The sequence below is a fragment of the Hypanus sabinus genome, chromosome 25, assembly GCF_030144855.1.
Source record: "Hypanus sabinus isolate sHypSab1 chromosome 25, sHypSab1.hap1, whole genome shotgun sequence".
Classification (NCBI taxonomy): Eukaryota; Metazoa; Chordata; class Chondrichthyes; order Myliobatiformes; family Dasyatidae; genus Hypanus; species Hypanus sabinus.
This window is the reverse complement of record NC_082730.1, coordinates 5,425,981-5,449,775: the sequence shown is the minus strand read 5'-3', so window position 1 is coordinate 5,449,775 and position 23,795 is coordinate 5,425,981. Positions and strand designations below refer to the sequence as shown.

At 46.0% G+C, this 23,795-nt stretch overlaps 1 protein-coding gene across 2 annotated transcripts in view; it reads right to left on the bottom strand.

The window, feature by feature from the left end:
• Nucleotides 1–7,622: 7,622 nt before the first annotated feature.
• Nucleotides 7,623–23,795, bottom strand: part of LOC132380944 (plexin-A2-like) — a 570,948-nt gene continuing 554,775 nt past the window's right edge. For both annotated transcript variants that reach the window (XM_059949929.1, XM_059949928.1), the window contains exons 30-32: nucleotides 19,236–19,448; nucleotides 16,342–16,492; nucleotides 7,623–11,624 (exon numbers count right to left, since the gene is read on the bottom strand). In XM_059949929.1, the coding sequence (XP_059805912.1) occupies nucleotides 11,529–11,624; nucleotides 16,342–16,492; nucleotides 19,236–19,448 (460 nt within the window). In that variant the 3' untranslated portion in view covers nucleotides 7,623–11,528. The remainder of the gene's footprint in view (nucleotides 11,625–16,341; nucleotides 16,493–19,235; nucleotides 19,449–23,795) is intronic.

Sequence of the window (23,795 nt, the reverse complement as noted above, 5' to 3'; positions counted from 1 at the left end):
CAGACTCACGGGTGAAGTGTCACTTCACCTGGAAGGACTATTTAGAGCCCTGAATGGTGGTGAGGGAGGAGGTGGAGGGGCAGGGTTAGCACTGTTTCCACTTGCAAGGATAAGTGCTAGGAGGGAGATCAGCTGCCTGGACTGCTGAGTACCTCTAGTTCCAGTCTTAACCAACTTCAGTGGAAAAACAACACACACAAAATGCTGGTGGAACACAGCAGGCCAGGCCTGTGTGTGTTGTTTGAATTTCCAGCATCTGCAGATTTCCTTGTGCTTGCTCAGTGGAAAAAGCCTGCTTGTATTTACCCTAGCTATACCCCTCATAATTTTGTACACCTATCAAACCTCTCCTCATACTCCTGTACTCAAGGGAATAAAGTCCTAACCTATTCAATTTTTCCCAATAACTTATGTCCTCAAGTCCCAACAACATCTTTGTAAATTTTCAATCTTATTTACATCTTTCCTCTAGGTCAGTGACCGGAACCACACACAATATTCCAAATTAGGCCTCTTATACAACTTTAACATCACAGGCCATCTCCTGAACTCATACTTTGATTTATGAAGGCCAATGTGCCAAAAACTTACTTTATGACCTTATCTACCTGTGAAGCTACTTTAAGAAGTTATGGACCCATATTCCAAGATTCCTTGGCACTCCTCAGTGCCCTACGGTTCTCTGTGTACGTCCTACTCTAGTTTGCCTTCCCAGCGTATGGAATGAACTGCTGAAGGAAGAATGATGCAGGTGCATTAATAACATTTTAAAAGTACTTGTCTTCATTACATTCCTTCCTGCCACTTTTCAGCCTATGGACATCCTTCCTCATTGTCCACTATGCTTCCAATCATGGTGTTGAATGCAAATTTGCTGATCCAGTTTACCACCTTAGGACCCAGGTCATTGATATCAATGACAAACAACAATGGACCCAGCACTGATCCCTGTGGCACTCCACCAGTCACAGGCCTACAGACAGAGATGGGACCATGTACCACCAAGCTCTGGATTCTCTTATGAATCCAATTTTCTGCCACATCTTCAATGGCAAAGGACTGAACCTTCTTGACCAGCCTCCCACTTATCTCTCTTAATCTTTCCTAACCATGTCCAAGTACCTTTAAAACGTGGTTAATGTGCCTTCCTCAACCTTCATCTGGCAGCCCATTCTATATACTGTTACGTACCCCATAACTGGGTCACTTACCAGCAAAGATAGAGAGGTCCGTTGAAGTCTGATGGTACTATTTTTAAAAGTCTTTATTTATGAAGGGGCACAAAAATAAGATTAATACAAACATTCAGATATATACGTTGTCACTACTCAATCTAAAAGCGCGGGTCTAATAATAACCATCAATAAGAAACAGCTCGATAGTTTGTCTAGGGGATAATATATTGTCCGATGGAAATATAAAATTCACTCAATTCCTGCAGGCTTCAGCCTTTGGGGACTGCTGGGTTTTCACTTGTTGGAGAGAGAGAGAGATTTGTGAGAAAAGAAACTTGCCCAGGTCTTTTATGAAGCAAATCCGTTGAGTCAGGGGAGCGGGCTTCCCCATTGTTAGCTAAAAGCTGTTTTCCGTGGTTCCAGCCACTGATTCCAGCCACGGAATCGAACGCACGTGGCTTCCTTCAAATGGCTTCCCGCTACCACGGGATCGTTAGCGTTTCTTCTGGTGCATCTGAAGGGGTTGTTCCCCCAGACCCTCTTTTATACTTCCTCACGGGGTCTCAGATGTCAATCAGGTTGGGATGATGCAATCTCTCTCTCAACCAGCCCACTTTGCCCGAGGGCTTGCACGTAGCATAGTCCCCAATCCACAAACGTGGTCTCCAGGAGACAATGGGCAATGTTGCGTTATTTTGCATCACCGGGGAACAAGGTATCTGGCATGTCTCTCTCTCCCATTTCCTGGGTCTACTGACCCTCCCTCAACTAGTGCATTTGCGATTCTCACAAAGGAGGGGGCTGCGGGCATAACACTTCCCCTCTTAACAGTGTTTTTTACCAGCGGTTAAAAACGGAGTTTTACAGAGGCTTACAGGATTTTAGAATAGAACACAATACACAAGCTTTTCTTTTCACTACAGAGCAATACAGGTATACGTTTAATTCAACATCCAAACTGTTAACGATTACAGTGGCATTTCCTTTAATATTGTAACATCTTGTACCTTACTAAAGTCGAGTAGCATCGGACTTCAACTTAATAACCACTTATTTTTTTTTCAGCAACAAAACTAAGGAGTTGTGATCTTTGCTTATGTGCATCTACAAAAGTTTATGTGAATAATAATCGTTTTGGTCATTTCATTTAACAGGCAGGTTTCCAAGGGGGCTGTCTTTATTATTCACAGGCTTTGGCGAAATCCCGTACAACCTGCTTTGCTGTTTAAAATGGCATCCCCATTAACTGTCGCCTCTTTTCCGGTGAGTTCCCACATGGGGAACTTGAGTAATTTGGCGTGGTAAACTCCCGCCTGCCTCTTTCATAGGGGTTATTTTATCAACACCGTGTCCCAAACTTAGACCATTTCCACCCAATTCTTTAATTTTACACAGGTGGCTAGCCCTTTCGTCAGGACCCTTCAGGCTATTGGTTTTTAATTTGAACTCTTTGTTCAAGTAGCATTTCGAATTCGGCCTCTTCACACCACATCCTGGCATAACAATAGAGTGGGGGGCCCCGCTATCTCCTGGCTCACTCTGTAAGCGATCTGCCGGGTTTAAAATTTCTTCATTCGACTTGGGAACTACAGACTTTCCGTTTCCTTCAACAATAATTCTCATCTCCCCATTCTTAAATTCTGCATTAACTTTGAACACACCTTCAAGCACAAACACCTGGGAACTCTCACTTCCCACGGTTACCAAGGTTAACCCTTTTTCCACTGAACCAAATCTATCTGACCCACAAGGACGGCCACTGAATCAAATACCTCAGACTTCTTCTGAGCTCCGTTACTAGGTTCAGTACCACATGCATCCCCATCTTGGACACACTCAAACGGGACATTGGCCTCTTCCAGGCTTTCAATACCCGTACCCTTTTCAAATTCTAAGTTCCCCTGTTTCTCCCAGGTACTCTCTGGGCAACTCCCTTCTGGAGTAAACTCAACCCCGCGGGCTGAAACAACCTCATCTGCCAACCCAGCAGACTTCTTCAAGGTAAGGGCACCCTTTTCATCTAGGGCTGCCCTCATTTCATTATCGGGAACACCTTTAGAAGTTTCAACTTCCTCAAACAGTTCTGCCAAACCAGACAGATCATGTCCAACTCTGGACCTCTTAACCGCTCTATCAATTCCTCATCTTTATTTTCTGCCTCTAGGACCTTTCTCCTCACTAAAGGCAGATCTATCTCTGCTCCCTTACCCTCTTTCACTTTACTACTCTTCATTTTACCACCCTCTAAACCCTCGTGGTACAGGTTCGGTAGAAAAGTCTCGGCCAAATCAAAACTGGCCAGATTTAAACTGCTCTCGTTCTCAGCTGCCTTTCTCGACAGGCTGCGAGTGACCGCGCATGCGGGATAGATCTGGGACTCTAGGGCCGGAGCCTCAACACTCACCGGCCGGCTGGTCCTTGTCATGGCTGCCCAAACCTTACCACCTGCTAAATCGTTACTGAGAAGGACGTCTGCGTCAGTTCTCGGAAACTCTGATGGCACCCCTATTTCAACGGGTCCAGATACCAGCTCACAATCCATAATGACCTCATGTAAAGGCACCATTTCTATCTGTTTACTGATTCCCTTCACCGCTACCATGCCCATTTTTCGACCAAATTCTAGTACCTTACTGCTGATCAACAACAGCTCAGCCCCCGTGTCTCTCCAGATTCGTACGGGGACTGGTGTGTCTCCCTCCCTCACAGACATGGTTCCGTGTGACAGACAAGTCTCAGACCCTTCTTGTACTCTGTCTACCCGGGGCTCTCTTGTCAATTTACCACGGCACACCCGATAGGGACTGCGGCTTTCCCTTTTCCTATCTCTTTCCTCGGAGCAAAGCATCGAGATGCAATATGCCCTCCCTTTCCACAATTAAAACAGGTCAAGCCCGGAAACCTTTGGCCGTCTGGCCTTTCCCCCTCAACCTTACCACTAGCTCCCGGTGGGACCTCTGCCTCACTCGTCGGACTTTCTCGATCGTTCCCACGGTCTCTCTGGGAACTTTTATTCGAGGAAAACTTTGTCTTGTGGGTTAAGGTATATTCATCCGCGAACCTAGCAAATTCTGAAATGTTCTTATTCGGCCTCTCATTCAAATACATCCGGATCTCCTCCGGAACACAACCTTTAAATTCCTCAATCAAAATTAACTCCCTGAGACGCCCATAATCCTCGTCCACTCTTTCTGCGGTGCACCAACGGTCCAAGAGCACACCCTTCTCATGGGCCAACTCTGTATATGTCTGATTCCACCCTTTCCGTAAATTTCTGAACTTTTGTCTATATGCTTCCGGTACTAGCTCGTAACCCCAGAGAATGGCTGCCTTTACTTGGTCATATTCTTCTTCCCCTTCCCCCTCCGTGAACAATGCCGCATATGCCCGCTGGGCCTTCCCTCTTAACACACTTTGTAACAACGCCACCCACTGCTCTCTGGGCCACTTCTGATTCCCTGCCACTTTTTCAAAAAGCAAGAAATAACTATCAACATCTGTCTCCTCGAACGGGGGTACTAACCTCACCGCCCGACTGACATCAAACCGCTCCTCTCAGTCCAAACCCTGACTTTGTTGCTCTTGCCTTAGCTTCTCCATCTCCAAGTCATGTTTCCTCTGTCTCTCTGCCTCCTTCTCCTTCTCGGCCCTCTCCTTCTCCTTCTCGGCTCTTTCCTTCTCCTTCTCGGCTGCTTCCAGCTGTTTTAACTTAATTTCATGTTCCCACCTTAATTTCTCCAACTCTAACTGAGCCGCCCCACTAGCTGGTACCTTTTCAGGGATATTTTCCAGTACCTCAGCTGCAAACACCTCCTTCTCAATGTAATACTGAGTTATGGTCCTTCGCACCTCTCACTTTTTCATTGACAACCTCACCTCGGCGAGGTTTAACCCCTTCGCCAAATGTACCAAGTCTGATTTGGTGGCTGCCTCTAGCGCCCCCAGAGTCGGGTTTCCTATAAATTTATCCACATTCATCTTTGCTGGTTTCCCGTCTGGCTACCCGCATACCAGATCCAAGTTTGAACTTACAATCCCAATTCACTGGCCCTCCAATTTGGTATCAAATCCCGGACAAGCCCCCAAGTTGTTATGTACCCCATAACTAGGTCACTTACCAGCAAAGATAGAGAGGTCCGTTGAAGTCTGATGGTACTATTTTTAAAAGTCTTTATTTATGAAGGGGCACAAAAATAAGATTAATACAAACATTCAGATAATATACGTCGTCACTGCTCAATCTAAAAGCGCAGGTCTAATAATAACCATCAATAAGAAACAGCTCGATCGTTTGTCTAGGGGATAATATATTGTCTGATGGAAATATAAAAGTCACTCAGTTCCTGCAGGCTTCAGCCTTTGGGGACCACTGGGTTTTCACTTGTTGGAGAGAGAGAGAGATTTGTGAGAAAAGAAACTTGCCCAGGTCTTTTATGAAGCAAATCCATTGAATCAGGGAGCGGGCTTCCCCGTTGTTAGCTAAAAGCTGTTTTCTGTGGTTCCAGCCACTGATTCCAGCCACGGAATTGAACGCACGTGGCTTCCTTCAAATAGCTTCCCGCTACTACGGGATCGTTAGCGTTTCTTCTGGTGCGTCTGAAGGGGTTGTTCCCCCAGACCCTCTTTTATACTTCCTCACAGGGTCTCAGATGTCAATCAGGTTGGGCTGATGCAATCTCTCTCTCAACCAGCCCACTTTGCCCGAGGGCTTGCACGTAGCATAGTCCCCAATACACAAACATGGTCTCCAGGAGACAATGGTCAATGTCGCGCTATTTTGCATCGCCGGGGAACGAGGCATCTGGCACGTCTCTCTCTCCCATTTCCTGGGTCTACTGACCCCCCCCCCCCCCAACTAGTGCTCTTGCGATTCTCACAAAGGAGGGGGCTGCGGGCATAACAATACTCACCACTCTCTGGGTGAAAAAGCTGTCCCTCACATGTCTATTAAATGTTTACCCTCTCACCTCACCCTATGCCCTCCAGTTCTTCATTCCTCGATCAGTGTGCATTCACCCTATCGACACACCTCATATTATACACCTCTTTAAGATCACCCCTCATCCTTCTATGCTTCAGTGACTGAAGTCCCAAACTGACTAGCCTCTCCCTCCAGTCCCAGCAACATTCTTTATTTAGCCAGTAAATGGTGAATCTGTGGAATCCGTTGCCACAGGCGGCTGTGGAGGCCAAGTGATTGGGTATGTTTAAGATGGAGGTTGATAGGTCTGTTACGCAATGTTGACCTTCATTGCTAGAGGGATTGAATTTAAGAGCTGGGAGGTTATGCTGCATCTCTACAGTGCATTGGTGAGGCCCCGCCTGGAGTACTGCGTGCAGTTCTGGTCTCCTTACTTGAGGAAGGGATATATTAGTTTTGAGGCAGTGCAGAGAAGGTTCACCAGGCTGATTCCGGAGATGAGGGGGTTAGACTATGAGGAGAGGTTGAATCACCTGGGACTGTACTCGCTGGAATTCAGAAAAACGAGAGGATATCTTACAGAAACATATAAAATTATGAAAGGGACAGATAAGACAGAGGCAGGAAAGTTGCTTCCACTGGTAGGTGAAACTAGAGCTAGGAGACATAGTCTCAAGATTCGGGGGAGTAGATTTAGGACGGAGATGAGGAGGAACTGCTTTTGCCAAAGAGTGGTGAATCTGTGGAATTCTCTGCCCAATGAAGCAGTGGAGGCTACCTCAATAAATAAATTTAAGACAAGGTTGGCTAGATTTTTGCATAATGGGGGAATTAAGGGTTCTGGGGAAAAAGCAGGTAGGTAGATATGAGTCCAAGGCCAAATTGGCTATGATCTTATTGATTGACAAGCTTGACAGGCAAGATTACCTACTCGTGCTCCTATTTCTTATGTTTTTATTGGGAGGTTGATAGGTTCTTGATCAGTTAGGTCATGAAAGGTTATGGGGAGAAGGCGGGAGAATGGGGTTGAGAAGGATAATTAATTGGCCGTGATGGAATGGCTGAGCAGGCTCTGGTCCAATGGCCTTATTCTGTTCTTATGTCTTATGGTTTAATTACGGTTTACTTTTGCCTTTTTATGTCTGGAAACTTACTCCAATCGCTCTTCCTGCAGTGGTCCCATTCTGGAAGGAGAACAGAACGAGCCATATGCCTGCTTTCTGGTTTCCTCAGGAGTCAGGCTCTGAAATAAACCTCGAAAAGCCTTCCCTTGGGGTAAGGTCCACTTCACCTCACCAATCTTCAGGTGATTAGTGAAACGGTTAGCTTCAGAAGCTGGTATCTGTCTGCTACTGCAAGGGGTATTGCTGTGTGTTACCAACCTGTGAGCAGCGAAGTGCTGGTTATCCAGGTCAGCTGGTGCACCTCATGCTGAGATCAGTGGAGTGTGTGTAACCACCATGCAGAGCAAGTCAACCGCCTCAGCAAACGCCAAGAGAGAAATAATTCATATGCTAACCTTTTATCAAGTTACCTTTATTTATATACAACAACAGTACAAAGTGATTCTGGCTTGCAAAATAGGAGCGATTCATATTTACACTAGGTACACAATATAACAAATAGGAATGGATTTTACACAAAGCAGCAGACAGTCTGCTGGAGGAACTCAGCAGGTCGAACAGCATCTGGTGGGGGGGGGGGGGGGGGGGCACGGGATGCCATGGAACTGGCAATATCTCAGGTCAAAGTACCGTGTCATGACTGCTTTGACACAGTATCATGATCTGAAAGTTCGAATACCCGTTCCTCGCCACGGACCCTGCTTGACCTGCCAGGTTCTAACAGTGTTTTCTGCTCCAGATTCCAGCATCCACAGGCGCTTGTGTCGCCACAGTTTATAAACAGTTTACTGGAGGGGTTCCCAAACTTTTATATGCCATAGACCTCTACCATTAACCGAGGAGTCTGTGGACCCCAGTTCGTGAACCACTGGTTTACTGGGTCACTCTCACCCCGACAGTGTTCCTCAAACTGACCTGCAACATCGCCTTCACATTACAGAGCAGCAGTGTCTCCCTGCACCATGGCTAGACAGTCGGAAATGGTCCAGAGTCAACGATGAGGTAACCCTTGAACAAACATTAACAGATAAACCACTAGTGAAATCGGTGATAATAACCGGACAGCAGCTTTATACCGCCTCTGAATAGGGATAATTTAACAGTGAAAATTTGCCTTTGTCTTCATGGTCCAAATACCAAGAGGTGAATAGGAACCAGTGCTCATGGAGAGGAAATGTTCAGAGGGATACAGACCCAACACAGGTCGATGGGAGTTCCTCTGAAAGGCACCTTGGCCAACATGGACAAATGGTGCCAATGGGACTGATAGATCTTCAGGTACATGTGCAGACCAATTCATCACTCTGAGGTGAGTTCACTGCATCATCTTTACCTTGCCAGTCCATTGACAAAGGTTAAATCAATATCTCTCAGGATAGGTTATGGTTTGTCCTTCAAACAATTTTGCTCTGGTGATGAACAACGATCATCTAAACTACAGTTTGCCGGTTATGGTTCCCAGCATTTCTGTAGTGTCTGTTCTCCAATTATCTGAATGTTGAATTTGTACATTGCAAACCAACAATTACTAGATGCTTGAGCAAATGTTCCCTAATGAATGTCCTGAAGGATTTCAAATATTGTCAGAGGAATTCTACTAGATGGTTAAAAAAATGTAAATAACCAATTTGTGATGAGTGATTTGGAGTCACTGTCATTAAGTTTCAGAGAATGACAATCATGGACATGAGAGGCTCATTCAGTGCTGGGCAAAGCAGCTTGGCTGTTTGGAACTGCAAGCTCAGGTCTGGTAGCTTAAATGAGAGCTGTGATTAAACATTTCAGCATTTCACTGGAAGTGTGCATGCTCACGGTGCACACGTGTAACAGGCACACACATGTACAGGTGCTTGCATCTACAGCTTTAAACAGGGACACCTGCCCAGAGGTAAAAGTGAACCCAAAGTATTAAACAGCATATGAAGGAGGGGCACCTTCTGCTCACTGACTGTTCTGCAACCCTGCCCAGAGGAATGGGATCCTTCAGATCAGGACTAAGTGTTGCAGAGGAACAAGTGAGGAAAGCAAGTTTTCAAACAGAAATATTACACGTCTGGTACCACATGCCATCCACAGCACCTGGTACAGTACCATTAAAATATCTGATACAATGTTACCACTCAACAGCTGGTATTCTGTGCCATCCACTCAACATCTGGCACTGAGAGCATTCTATTTAACATCTGATGTTGTGTGCCAACTATCAACAGTTGGCTCTGTGTTATCTATTCAATGTCTGTTACCATTTGCCAGCCACTTAACATCTGGCTCATTGACATTCATTCAACATCTGGTTCCATGCCATCCATTTAACATCTGTACCACGTGGCAATCGTTCAACATCTGGGGGTACCATGTGGCAACCATTAACCTCTAGTTCCATGCCACCCTTTCAACTTCTGTACCATGTGCCAATCATTCAACATCTGGGGGTACCATATGCCATCCATTCACTCTGCCCATCCACAGGTGACATTCCATTTGAGCATTTTTGTTCTCGTTTCAATACTCATTCATGGTCACTGATTGAGAAACATTGGATGAAACTATGTCAAAACACACCAGAGAGTTGTTCACAAATGTGCAAAGAACACTACACACATCTTTGTATAGGAACTGAATTACTAGAGAACCAAGCACAACAGCAATAAAAAGCGATATCCCTTCTCATATGGAGGTATGAACACTATTTACATTTGTACAGGTTGTGTGGAGCCAGGTCGTGCACATCTAACACCTTTGGTTTCTCAGTGTGGAAAGGGAAGATGATGCATTCAGAATGATCTTTGTGGATTCTGCTGTTGCTGTTGGATGACAGGAGACTAACATAAAGTCTTTGGCACCACACCACTTCTCACCCGCACCTCACCATGCGTGCTCCCTCCGAGTAATCTGTGCCACCGACAAAGCAAGTATCTCTCCTTGGAGCATTCTGCCTTGTTTAGCTAGCTCCAGCTCTCATGAGGTTGGGTTTCCACGGAGGTGCTGCACTATCACCGAGAGGGGGAGAGACGTCGAGAAATGAAAACCTGGATCCCTTCACTTACTCAAGGAGTATCAGAACCCTGTGGAGATACCATTCTAGTGTGAGTGCTGGTGACACTAATCCACACACTGCGGGCTGATTGGAAATCTGGACAACAGGGCCAACCCTGTTTGAATATGTGCATGGAGCAGCAGGGTCCTAGCTAGCCCCAACGTGATGAGGGTCTTGGTCATTGCCGAGAGATGCTCTCTGGGGAATCTCCAGCCAATTCCTCCCTACGGTGGCCACCTGTATGGGGTATTGAGCTGATCAATCCCATCCTCCCTGCTGAGCGGATCTGATGACAACCATTCTGAAAAGGTGGGGTCAGGTTCCTCTCTCTGAGGTGACACAACAGTTCGGAGGGACAGTCACGGGATGAAAGTGATTATGGAAGGGGAAGTTACACACTGTGTTAGGGATCAAGGGAAGATGGGATTGGGAATGGGGCTGACAGTAATGATGGATTTCCAGTACACTCTTTTCCACACCGTGCCATGGAATTACATACAAGAAGTTTGAAGACACAGTGTGTGGCACTAACCTCGTGTTACACAACTGACCGGTGTTACTACACAGAACAGTTCCATTACATAGCAGCTGTGATGGAATCTTCATCTTCATAATAACAATAAAAACATACAATTCCAATGTCTTTGTCTTCACAAGTGTAGTAATGTTCAGCATTGGAATGATGAAGTTCACGGTGAGGCAGGGGTGGCACGGACCAAAGGAAGATGCAGATGGCAGCCAGAAGTTCCCAAAGTCCATGCCTCTTTTTACGAAGTCTTCAGTCTTTCAGTGGCCAGGCCACTGAGTGCACAATGCCAGCAGCCTGCCTTCCTGGTGAATGCAGCTTTGGCCAGTTCTGCATGATTATGGAGCCATTCCCACAGCAGCAGATAGGTTATGTCCGTGGCCCTGTGCCGAGCTCGCTGGTCCATTCCCACCCCGGCCACAGAAACTGCCCACATTGGTCGTTAGCACCACGGCCTGGTCCGATGATCAGTTAACTAACAATTAGCTGCAGCTCCAAAGTTTCCTTTGGGAAGGGTCAACCGCAGATTCAAGCTTATCAGAATTCCAACTGCGAGTCAACAAAAGGTAGTATTGTGAACACAGAAAACAGAGGCATCCAGCCCCTCTCAAACTGGAACAGCCATCTCAGCCACTGGGCACGGACTGGCCATGGGATGACTACAGGTCCATGCTTGGTTCCTGCCATCTCATGGCTTTCCTTTCTCCAGGGCTCACGGACTGCCTGGTTCCTGAAGACACAGTGCTCAGCTCTCTAAGGACATGGCGGCAATCAGCTGTTCCACTTTGTACGCGAGCCGCTGCCTCCGAGCCTGCTCATCTTGTTCCAGGGCAGCAGTGATCTGCAAGGGGAAGCCAAGGTCAAAGATTAGTTTTATTTGTTGTATTTATGTTGAAGCCCACAGTCTTGAGCATCAATGACCAACACAGTCTGAGGACGAGCTGGGGTCAGACCACAATTATTGCCAAAATACTAACAGCTTACAAACCTTAATCTATATGTCTTAGGAAGATGGGAAGGAACTGGCGTACAACCCATACTGTCACAGGAAGAACAGAAACTACTACAGTGCTAGTTCCAGTGCATTCCTTTCTCTGTGTAAAAAACCTACTTCTGACATCCTCCCTATACTTTCCTCCAATCACCTTAAAACTATACCTCCTTGTATTAACTATCTCTGTCTTGGGAAAAGGTTATAGAGCCATAGAAAAATACAGCACAAAAACAGGCCATTTGGCCCATCAAGTCTGTGCCAAACCAAATAAACTGCCTACTCCCATCGATCTGCGCCAGGACCATAACCCTCCATACCCCTATCACCCATGTACCAATCCAAACTTCTCTTAAACATTAAAATTGAACTTGGTTGGCAGCTTGTTCCACACTCTCCTCACCCTCTGCGAGTCTTTGGCTGTGCACTCATTCTATGCCTCTTATCACCTTGTGCATCCCTATCAAGTCACGTCTCATGCTCCTTTGCTCCACAGAGAAAAAAACACTAGCTCACTCAACCTATCCTCATATGACATGATCTTCAATCCAGGCAACAAATACAAACTCCTTACAGACAACAGCATGAATCAAACCCTGTCGCTGGCACCGTAGATCGTTACGGTAACCATTAGCCAACTCTAGGTGAGACTGCATTCAGAAAGGTTTCTACAAGAGCGACAACTCAGAGGGCAGAGGTGGAATCTTACCTCCATCATAAATCACTGATGCAGTGGCTGCGTTACGAAAGCAGCCGGCAACCTGGCCAGAGGTTTGGAGCAATTGGAGGAAGGTTTAGGGTGGATGACCGAGGCAGTTTTCTTTTTACAAAGAGATGGTGGGTGTGTGGATTGCACTGCCAGTGATGGTGATAGAGTCAGATACATCAGGGGCATTTAAGAGACTTCAGATAGGCACATGGATGACCGAAAGATGGAGGGACGGTCTAGATCCTAGAGTAAGTTTATAAAGGTTGGCACAATATCTTGGGCTGAAGGGTCCATACTGTGCTCGACTGTTCTATGTTCCACTTGGTGGCCAATGTATTCGGTACACCTGTACACCTGCTTGTTAATGCAAATATCTAATCAGCCAATTGTGTCAATGCAATTCAATGCATAAAAACATGCAGACATGAGGCTCACGAGGATGACTCCAGGAATGAAGGGGTTAACGTATGAGGAGTGTTTGGCAGCTTTGGGCCTGTACTTGCTGGAATTTAAAAGAATGCATGGGGATCTCATTGAAACCTACCGAATATTGAAAGGGCTAGATAGAGTGGATGTGGAGAGGATGCTTCCTCTGGTGGGGGTATCAAGAACTAGAGGGCACAGTCTTAAAATTGAGGGGGCAACCTTTTGGAGCAGAAGTAAGGAGGAATTTTTTTAGCAAAAGAGTTGTGATTCTGTGAAATGCTCTGCCACTGACTACCGTGGAGGCCAAGACCCTGGGTATATTTAAAGTGGAAGTTGATAGATTCTCAACTGGTCAGGGCATCGAGGGATATCATGAGAAGGCAGGTGTGTGAGGCTGAATGGGATCCAGGATCAGCCACGATGAAATGGTGGAGCAGACTTGATGGGCAGAATGGCATAATTCTGCTCCCATGTCTTAAGGTCAAGAGGTTCAGTTGTTGTTCAGACCAAACATCAGAATGCGGGAGAAATGTGATCGAAGTGACTTTGACCGTGGAATGATTGTTGGTGCCAGACAGGGCGGTTTGAGTATCTCAGAAACTGCTGATCTCCTGGGATTTTCATGCCCAGCAGTCTCTAGAACTTATAGTGCAAAAGACAAAAAACATCCAGTGAGCGGTAGTTCTGTAGGCAGAAATACCTTGTTAATGAGAGAGGTCAGAGGAAAGTGGCTGATTGGTTTAAGCTGACAGAAGGGTGACAGTAACTCAAATAACCACACGTTACAACAGTCGAGTGCAGAAGAGCATCTATGAACTTTGAATTTGACCCCCTCCGACTGGTCACTGTGGCCTCTGTCTCCAGCTGACCTCTGCCATGTAACCTCTGCTCCCCTTGACCTCTGTTGCAACTTCTGACCTCCACCCCTCAACTTCTGTTCCCTGTGACCTCCTCCCCATCACCTATCCTCCCCATGACCTTTGCTCCGTGACCTCCACCTTGCCACCTCTGGTCCGCCTGTAACCTCTGCCTCCCTAAGATGACTGCTTCCTGTGATCTCTGCTCCCCCATCAGATCTTCTCCACGCCACTTCTGCTTCCTGTGACCTCCACTTCATCCTGCCAGTAATCGGGGGAATATCCCACCAGGCAAGGTGATGTCTACTTAAAACACATCTACTGACTTCTCTCCTTGCCGATCTCCTCTTCCTTTACCTCAACAGCCTCCCTTCCTGCTGAGATGCCGGGAGCTTGGCCTCCTATGGTAGACTGAGACCCCAATACACAGCATTCCAGTTCCTGTCTGACAGTCCACCCCACCTCCTACCACCTGCTTACTATTCAGACAGTGGGTTCCCTTTCATTTGCACTCTCATTCGATTCTCACTCTCTGCATCTGCAAATCCAAATTTTCCTCTCAGCTTGATATATCCATTCTAGTCTGTACCTGAATTATTCATCTGAGGTGATTTATTTTTGTTTCATCATGTTCAGTTCTACTTTGTCACTCCAGATACTTTGGGCTTGAGACTAAATTATTTCAACAAAGGGACGCCTGCCTGCTTGCCTGAGACAAATTATTTCCGGGGACCTGGGTTGATCACCTATTTGCATCTCTCCTTTCAGTGTGCTTGTGACTTTATCTGGCTACGTCTTCAGTGTAATATCAGCAACACATTCGCATTCAGCCTCAGAGCGCAGAGGACTGCGAAATACATGCTGTGCGTCTGGCCAGAGAAACCAGTGGCACCGACTTTGCACAAAAGGAGCTGTAGAGACACCTACGGCAGGTGAGAGGGTGAGAGAAGTGAGCGCAGGGCTTTAATTGGATCATCACTTCATATGCAAGGAGGACTATTTCCGCAGAACCATTCATTGCAATATTCACTGAGGCAATGATGTTCTGAAAATTCCTAATGGATATTACCCATCAGATTACAAAGCACGTTTCGCGAGTCTTTATGTGCAGCCGTCTCCAACTGAAACAAAATATAATTTTGCTTTATTCTAGTCTAAATTAAACTCAAATGCATAATGTGGTACTAAAGAAGAGCTAACATAAAACCAACACTGCAGATAACGAGCATAAAGTGTCAAAATCTATGGTAATTTGTCGTAATGAGATTTTTCTACATTACTACCTGTTTATCTGGTGAAATTACAGTCTTCGGCAGTGGATGGCATATTAAATAAAGCTCTTTACCACCTCTAATGAAGAACTCCCCAAGTATCTTCACTTATTTTTATTTTCCCTGTTCATTATCTCATTAGTGTTACAGTGGACCCCTCCGTGGGGTTTATGTCAGAGGAGGCCAGGCCCCTCTATTGCATTTTCCACTTTGGACGGCTGCTGCATTTAAACTGTTAACTGCAGTGTGAACCACATATTAAATGTTGCTGCCTCACACTTTCTCCTCCCAGAGTTCAGGTCTCGTCAAGTGCACCAGCCCAGAGACTATCCACCCGGAAATTAGTGATGAGATTATCTCAGATAATGAAATAGAAAATCTACTGAGAATTTTTTCCAACTGAGATTCCTGAAGTGGATAACTGTAATCAGAACTCACCATCTGATTAGAACAATATCCGCTTCAGAATTTCAGCACAACATATTTAGGAGGCCATTTCAAACGTATTATAAAAATCTCTGAGAGGTGAGAGGTGGGCGGCAGTTAGCGTAGTGGTTAGCACGGCGCTTCACAGTACCGGTCACCGGGATTCATTTCCCGACGGTGCCTGGAAGCAGCTTGTGCCTTTTCCCCGTGACCGAGTGGGCTTCCTTTGGGTGCTCCAGTTTCCTCCGACGTACCAAAGGTGTGCAGGTCAGTAAGTTAATTGGTCATTGTTAATTGTCCCATGATTAGGCCAGGGTTAAAACCAGGGGGTTGCTGGGCAACGTGGCTCGAAGGGCTGGAGGGCCTATTCCACACCGTATCTCAATAAATAAATAATGGAGGTCTACAATATGATAAGAGGCGTAGATGCAGTGGGCAGGAAGAGACTTTTCCCCAGGGCAGAACTGGCTCACATGAGAGCATTGGAGGGAAGTATAGCGGGGTGCTATCAGAGGTAAGTTTTTTTTATTGAGAATGGTGGGTGCATGGAACACCCTGCAAGTTGTGGTGGTAGAGGCAGCAGATACATTAGGGGCACTGAAGAGACTCTTAGATACACAGATGACAGAAAAATGGAGGGCTAAGTGGGAGAGATTTGTTCTTGGAGTAGGTTAAAAGGTCGGAACATCATCATGGGTTTAAGGGCCTTGTCTGTGATGTAATGCTCTACGTTCAGAAGTACTGAATGCCACGCTTGTAAAACAATCTATGCCCCTGTTTACTTTAATATCGCTGGGGCAGTGGTCCACTAACCGAGTTGTTAGTTCACAATTGAACAATTGTGAGAACCAGAACTTGGAGCAGGCGCTGGAACTCACCTCTTCGCTGTATTTGGTAACATAAGAGTAGATCTCGTTCAACGCGCTCAGCATGTTGAATTCGCTGACGTGCAGCCGCGACTGCTCTGCCAGGTAGGCATTCATGTCCTGATCACTGATGGCAGACATTTTGGCTATATCAGCATAATACCTTGGAAGCAAAGCACGCAGGCATGTAATTTCAGCAGGCAGTTTGAATAACAAGCATGGTTCACCATTTACCATCATCACAGGTATCTGCCCCAAACCATCCCCTTTTCTGTGCCAGCACTGTATTAACACAGTAACCTCATCCCACACCGTGTTAACTCTAATCCCTTCCATTTGGTGTTAACTCTAATCCCTCCCACACTGTGTTAACTCGTAACTCCTCCCACACTGTGTTAATTCTAATCCCTTCCACTCGGTGTTAACTTTGATCCCTTCCCACATGGTGTTAACTCTGTAACCCTGTACCAAATTGTATAACCTCCCAACCACACCCCATTCCACACTGCGTTAATGCTATAACCATAACCCACACCGTATAGTTCCCAAACCCCACCCCATCCCACATTCTGTTAACTCTGTAACCATAACAAACACTGTATAATCTCACTAATCTCTACCCCATTCCACTGCTATACGCTGCTATTTATGCCTACAAATGATTAACACTGGGGTCAATGTTTGTAAAGAGTGGCAAGCTACAGCCTAACTGGAAAACTGGCGGGCTCCCACCAGCACATCCTCCGACTGTGTGGGTCATTGCCACAAAACGATGCTGTACATGTGACAATGGAAGCTCATCTTTATCGTTCTGCTGGCATGCTGAACAATTGTTGCCTGCAGCCTGGACTCCGTGAACTGTGCTGGATGGGAACTCATTCAGGATTGAATGGGCATCTTTCTGTGGAGCACCAGCACAGGGAGACGGGACAAGGTCAGACTCGGTCAGTGGGCCACTGGTTCAGAGACTTGGATAGTGGGACATCGGTTCAGTGACAGAGACTCGGTCAGTGGGCCACTGGTTCAGAGACTTGGATAGTGGGACGTTGGTTCAGTGACAGAGACTCGGTCAGTGGGCCACTGGTTCAGAGACTTGGATAGTGGGACGTTGGTTCAGTGACAGAGACTCGGTCAGTGGGCCACTGGTTCAGAGACTCGGTTAGTGGGACGTTGGTTCAGAGACTCGGTCAGTGGGCCACTGGTTCAGAGACTCGGTTAGTGGGACATTGGTTCAGAGACTCGGTTAGTGGGCCACTGGTTCAGAGACTCGGTTAGTGGGACATTGGTTCAGAGACTCGGTTAGTGGGACATTGGTTCAGAGACTCGGTTAGTGGGACATTGGTTCAGAGACTTGGATAGTGGGACGTTGGTTCAGAGACTCGGTTAGTGGGACATTGGTTCAGAGACTTGGATAGTGGGACGTTGGTTCAGAGACTCGGTTAGTGGGACGTTGGTTCAGAGACTCGGTTAGTGGGACGTTGGTTCAGAGACTCGGTCAGTGGGCCACTGGTTCAGAGACTCGGTTAGTGGGACATTGGTTCAGAGACTCGGTCAGTGGGCCACTGGTTCAGAGACTTGGATAGTGGGACGTTGGTTCAGAGACTCGGTTAGTGGGACGTTGGTTCAGAGACTCGGTTAGTGGGACATTGGTTCAGAGACTCGGTTAGTGGGACGTTGGTTCAGAGACTCGGTCAGTGGGCCACTGGTTCAGAGACTCGGTTAGTGGGACATTGGTTCAGAGACTTGGATAGTGGGACGTTGGTTCAGAGACTCGGTTAGTGGGCCACTGGTTCAGAGACTCGGTTAGTGGGACATTGGTTCAGAGACTCGGTTAGTGGGACGTTGGTTCAGAGACTCGGTTAGTGGGACATTGGTTCAGTGACAGAGACTCGGTCAGTGGGACATTGGTTCAGTAACTCAGACTCGGTTAGTGGGACATTGGGTTCAGTAACTCAGACTCGGTTAGTGGGATATTGGCTCAGTAACTCAGACTCGGTTAGTGGGACATTGGTTCAGTAACAGAGACTCGGTTAGTGGCACGTTGGTTCAGTAACTCAGACTCGGTTAGTGGGACATTGGTTCAGTAACTCAGACTCGGTTAGTGGGACATTGGCTCAGTAACTCAGACTCGGTTAGTGGGACATTGGTTCAGTAAGCTAAAGGAATGTTCCCAGCACACCAATCCAGTACAGCAGATGCAATACATTTCATTAAATCATCAGGAATGAAGTGTTTCAGTCACAGTGACCATTAAACTGCTGGACTGTGGCAAACACCCATCTGCTACACTCTTGGTTTCCCTCCCACATCCTGAAGACAATCTGGTGTGTTATGTGGTCGCTGTAAGACACCGCTTAATGACAGAACAATGCAAGGTGGTTAATGAGATTGAGGGAGAATAAACTGCAGAGGCACTGTGAGATACGGAGGGGGGAGGCAGACTGATGGATTTGTTCCACTTTAAAACCATAAGACATCGGAGCAGAATTTGGCCATTCAGCCCATCGAGTCTGCTCCACCACTCCATCATGGCTGATTTATTATCCCTTTCAACCCTGTTCTCCAGCCTTCTCCTCATAACCTTTGACACCCTTACTAATCAGAAGCTATCAACCTCCACTTTGAATATACTCAAATAAGCTCCACAGCTGTCTGCGGCAATGAATTCCACAGATCTACTCCCCTCTAGTTAAAGAAATTCCGGTTCTCATCTTAATTGTAATGGGATGTCTTATTCTGAGGTCCTTAACTGTTCCACATTGGAAACATCACCTAGCAGGGCCTATGGTACAGCAGCCTTAGAAAGCAGCTCCCTGTGCCTTTGTTTGCAGCTTTTCAAGTTATCTTCCCCAGTCTTGGCTGAATGTGAGGAATATTGGTTCAGGGTGATGCCACGACACACTCACCTCTCAACCCAGCTCTTATAGTTGGGGATGTCCTTGGCATACAGCAGCTTGTTGGATGGCGAGTCCTTGCCGAGACGGTGTTCTGAGGTGGAGCAGGAGTCCATGAAGGTCTGTGCCACCACGGAGAGGCAGGCATCCGTGATACTGCTCTTGTGGATATCGAACACAAACTGCGGGTTCTTAATGACGTTGACCCAGAACCGCAGAGGTAGGCTGAAAATCAAACCAACTCCTGATTAAAATCACATCAATTCCCTGAGCTCACTACCTCTTGATATGTTAGGAATCTTGGAATAAATTCAAGAAAAAAGATGAAGATTTCGCAGATTAAGGGTCTCAGCCTGAAGCGTCGACCGTTTACATTCCTCTCCACAGATGCTGCTTGACCTGCTGAGTTCCTTCGGCAATTTTTGTGTGTTATAAGATAAGGGTTATTTGCCAAATGTATATCAAAACAGAGACACACACAGTGAAATGCAACTTTTGCTCCAATGATCAATGCTGTCCGAGGATGAGCTGGGGGCAGTTCGCAAGTGTTGGCATCCTTCTGGCACTAACATAGCATGCCCACGACTTCCTAACCCTAAACTGCGATCTTTGGAATGAGACTACCTGGAGGAAACATGTGGCTACGGGGAGATCCTTACAGACAGCAGTGGAAATTGAACCCCAATCTCCCACACTGTGAAAGGGCAAGGTGGCTTGGAGTTTGTCAAATGTGTTCAGGAAAGTTTTCTAAATCAATATATAGAGGTACCAGTGAGAGAGGATGCAATACTTGATCTCCTATTAGGGAGCCAGACAGGTTAGGTGACAGAGTATGTGTAGGTGAACATTTTGGGTCCAGTGACCATAATGCCATTAGTTTCAAGTTAATTATGGGTAAGGATAGGTCTGGTCCTCGAGCTAAGGTTCTAAATTGGAAAAAGGCCAATTTTGTGGAAAAGAGAAAGGATCTAGGAAGAGTGGATTGGGATAAGTTGTTTTCTGGCAAGGATGTGTTCAGTAAGTGGAAGGCCTTCAAAGGCAAAATTGTGAGAGTGCAGAGTCTGCATGCTCCTGCCAGGATTAAAGGCAAAGTCAACAGGCATTAGAAACTTTGGTTTTCAAGGGATATTGGTGATCTGGTTAAGCAAAAGAGAGAGGCATATAGCAGGTATAGGCAACAAGGAACAAATGAGGTGAAGAGCATAAAAAATGTAAGAAAATACTGAAGAAGGAAATCAGGAAGGCAAAAAGAAGACATGAGGTGCCTTGGCAGATAATGTGAAGGTAAACCCAAAGGGTTTCTACAAGTATATTAAGGGTAAAAGTATAGTAAAGGACAAAATTGGTCCTCTAAAAGATCAGAGTGGTTGTCTATGTGTGGAGCCTCATGAGATGGGGGAGATCTTTTGCATCAGTGTTTACTCAGGAAACTGGCACAGCGTATATGGAAGGAAGAGAAACAGGCAGTTGTGTCATGGAACATATAGAGATTAAAGAGGATGTGCTTGTTGCCTTACACCGAATAAAGGTAGATAAATCCCCCAGACCTGACATGATATTCCCTTGGACCTTGGGAGACATTAGTGTAGAAATTGCAGGGGCCCTGGCAGAAATATTTAAAATATCCTTAGCCACGGGTGCGATGCCAGAGGATTGGAGGGTAGTTCATGTTGTTCCATTGTTTAAAAAAGGCTCCAAAAGTAAACCAGGTAATTACAGGCCGGTGAGCCTGACATCAGTAGTAGGTAAATTATTGGAAGGTGTTCTGAGAGATCAGATATAAAAGTATTTGGACAGTCAAGGGCTGATTAAGGATAGTTAGCAAGGCTTTGTGCATGGTAGATTGTGTTTAACAGATCTTGTAGAGTTGTTCAAGGAGGTTACCAAGAAAGTAGATGAAGGAAAGGCTGTGGATGTTGTCTACATGTACTTTAGTAAGGCCTTTGAGAAGATCCCACATGGGAGGTTAGTTCAGAAGGTTCAGGCACCAGGTATCCATGGAGAGGCTGTAAACTGGATTCGGAATTGGCTGTGTGGGAGAAGACGGAGTAGTGGATGATTGCTTCTCAGACTGGAGGCCTGTGACTAGTGGTGTGCCTCAGGGATCTGTGCTGGGACCATTGTTGTTTGTTGTCTATATCAATGATCTAGATGATAATGTGGTAAATTGGATCAGCAGGGTTGCTGATGACACTAAGTTTGGAGGTGTTGTGGACAGTGAGGAAGGCTTTCAAAGCTTGCAGAGGGAGCTGGACCAACTGGAAAAATGGGCCAGAAAATAGCAGATGGAACTTAATGCAGACAAGTGTGAGGTGTTGCATTTTGGAAGGACAAATCAAGGTAGGACATACACAGTAAATGGTAGGGCACTGAGGAGTGCGGAGGAACAAAGGGATCTGGGAGTTCAGATACATAATTCCCTGAAAGTGGCATCACAGGTAGTCAGGGCTGTAAAGAAGTCTTTTGGCATCCTGGCATTCATAACTCAAAGTATTGAGTACAGGAGTTGGGATGTTCTGATGAGGTTGTATAAGACATTGGTGAGGCCACATTTGCAGTATTGCGTACAGTTCTGGTCACCTAACTATAGGAAGGATATCAGTAAGATTGAAAGAGTGCAGAGAAGATTTACTAGGTCTTCAGGAGTTGAAAGATTGAACAGGTTAGGACTTTATTCCTTGGAGCCTAGAAGAATGAGGGGAGATTTGATAAAGGTTTACAAAATTATGAGGGGTATAGACAAAGTTAATGCCAGTACGCTCTTTCCACTGAGATTAGGAGAGATAAATATGAGAGGACATAGCTTTAGGATGAAAGGGGAAAGGTTTATGGGGAACATTAGGGGGAACTTCTTCACTCAGAGAGTGGTGGGAGTGTGGAATGATCTGCCATCTGACTTGGTAAATGCGGTCTCACGCTTAAGTTTTAAGAAATAATTAAATAGATACATGGATGGGAGAGGTCTGGAGGGTTATGGACTGGGTGCAGGTCAATGGAACTAGCAGAATAAGGTTTCGGCACAGACTAGAAGGGCCAAATGGCCGGTTTTCTGTGCTGTAGTGTTCTATCTCTTCACTGGCGCTGTATTGTGTTGTGCTAACTGCTACACTACTGTGCTGCCCACAATTCCAGAAGAACAGAATTCTTTCCTCCCTGTGCTACTTTGCAAATCACCTGAGAGGAGATCAGTTTCCCCATTAGTTCGCTTGCGTGGGAAAGGAGTGGTGGGGGTATCACTGGAAGAGCAGCAGCTCTGCCAGATAAGGTAACTAGGACAGATGAGGGAGGCAAAGAGGGGTGGGGAAGGGTTACCCAGCTCCCTGACATCTTCATCCACAAGACCATAAGATGTAGGAACAGAATTAGGCCATTCAGCCCATCAAGTCCTCTCTGTCATTTGAATATGGCTGATTTATTATCCCATTCTCCTGCCTTCTATCTGTAACATTTGATGCCCTGACTAATCAAGAATCTATCAACTTCTGCTTTAAATATACTGAATGACTTGGCCTCTACAGCCATCCATGCCATTGAGTTGCACAGATTCACCACCATTTGGCTAAAAAAATTCCTCCTCATATCTATTCTAGAGGGATGCCCCTGTATTCTGAGGCTGTGCCCTCTGGTCCTAGACTCACTCACTGTAGGAAACATCCTGTCTGCATCCAGTCTATCTAGGCAAGGGGTTCCCAACCAGGGGTCCATCGACGCCTTGCTTAATTGTACTGGTCCATGGTATAAAAAAAGTTCGGAAACCTCCAATCTAGGCCTTTCAATATTCAGTAGCTTCCCCCCTCCCACCCCACCATTCTTCTAAACTCTAACAAGTACAGTCTCAGAGCTATCAAAACTCTCCTTATACGTTAACTCTTTCATTCCCAGGATCACTGTCTCCAATGCCAGACCATCCTTTTTCAAATATGGATATTTCACTGCTAAAGTTATTGCCTTTTTACCCCTGCCCCCCCCCTTACTTCCTTGTTCTTGCTAAGTTTCAAGATTCTGTACTGCAAGGTAAATGCAAGCTGTGGTACCCCTAGTGTGCGGAGAATTCTGAGTTGCTTCATGAATCTCCCAGATGCCGATGTGGAAATGAGGAGAGCAGCGGAGGGTTTGGGACAGAAATTCGCAGCTGGTGGTATTCCATAGAGACCCCCAGGACTTAATGCAGTGCAGCTCTGATAGGATCAGACACTTGCGATTGACAAGCCTTTAATTAAAACGATAAGTAATCTTATCAGCTCCTGTCCCTTTGCACAAATTGCACGGCAGATAATTGGGATGAAAATCACTCTTAAAGCTATTTACAATGTTCACAAATGTGATTTTTCAGGGTTTGATTCTGTACCAGAACTATACAAATTCGCAATGATACGCTGTGTTAAAAATGGCTCAAAATGTTGCAAAATCAATAAAAGCTTTTCTTGTCAAATCATAGGATTCTTGTTAACAAGGAAGACAGAACACTACAGCGCAGTGCGGACTCTTTGGCCCACGATGATATGCTGAACCTTTAACCTACTCTACTAAACCTCCATTTTTCTATCATCGCTGTGCCTATCCTTAAACGTC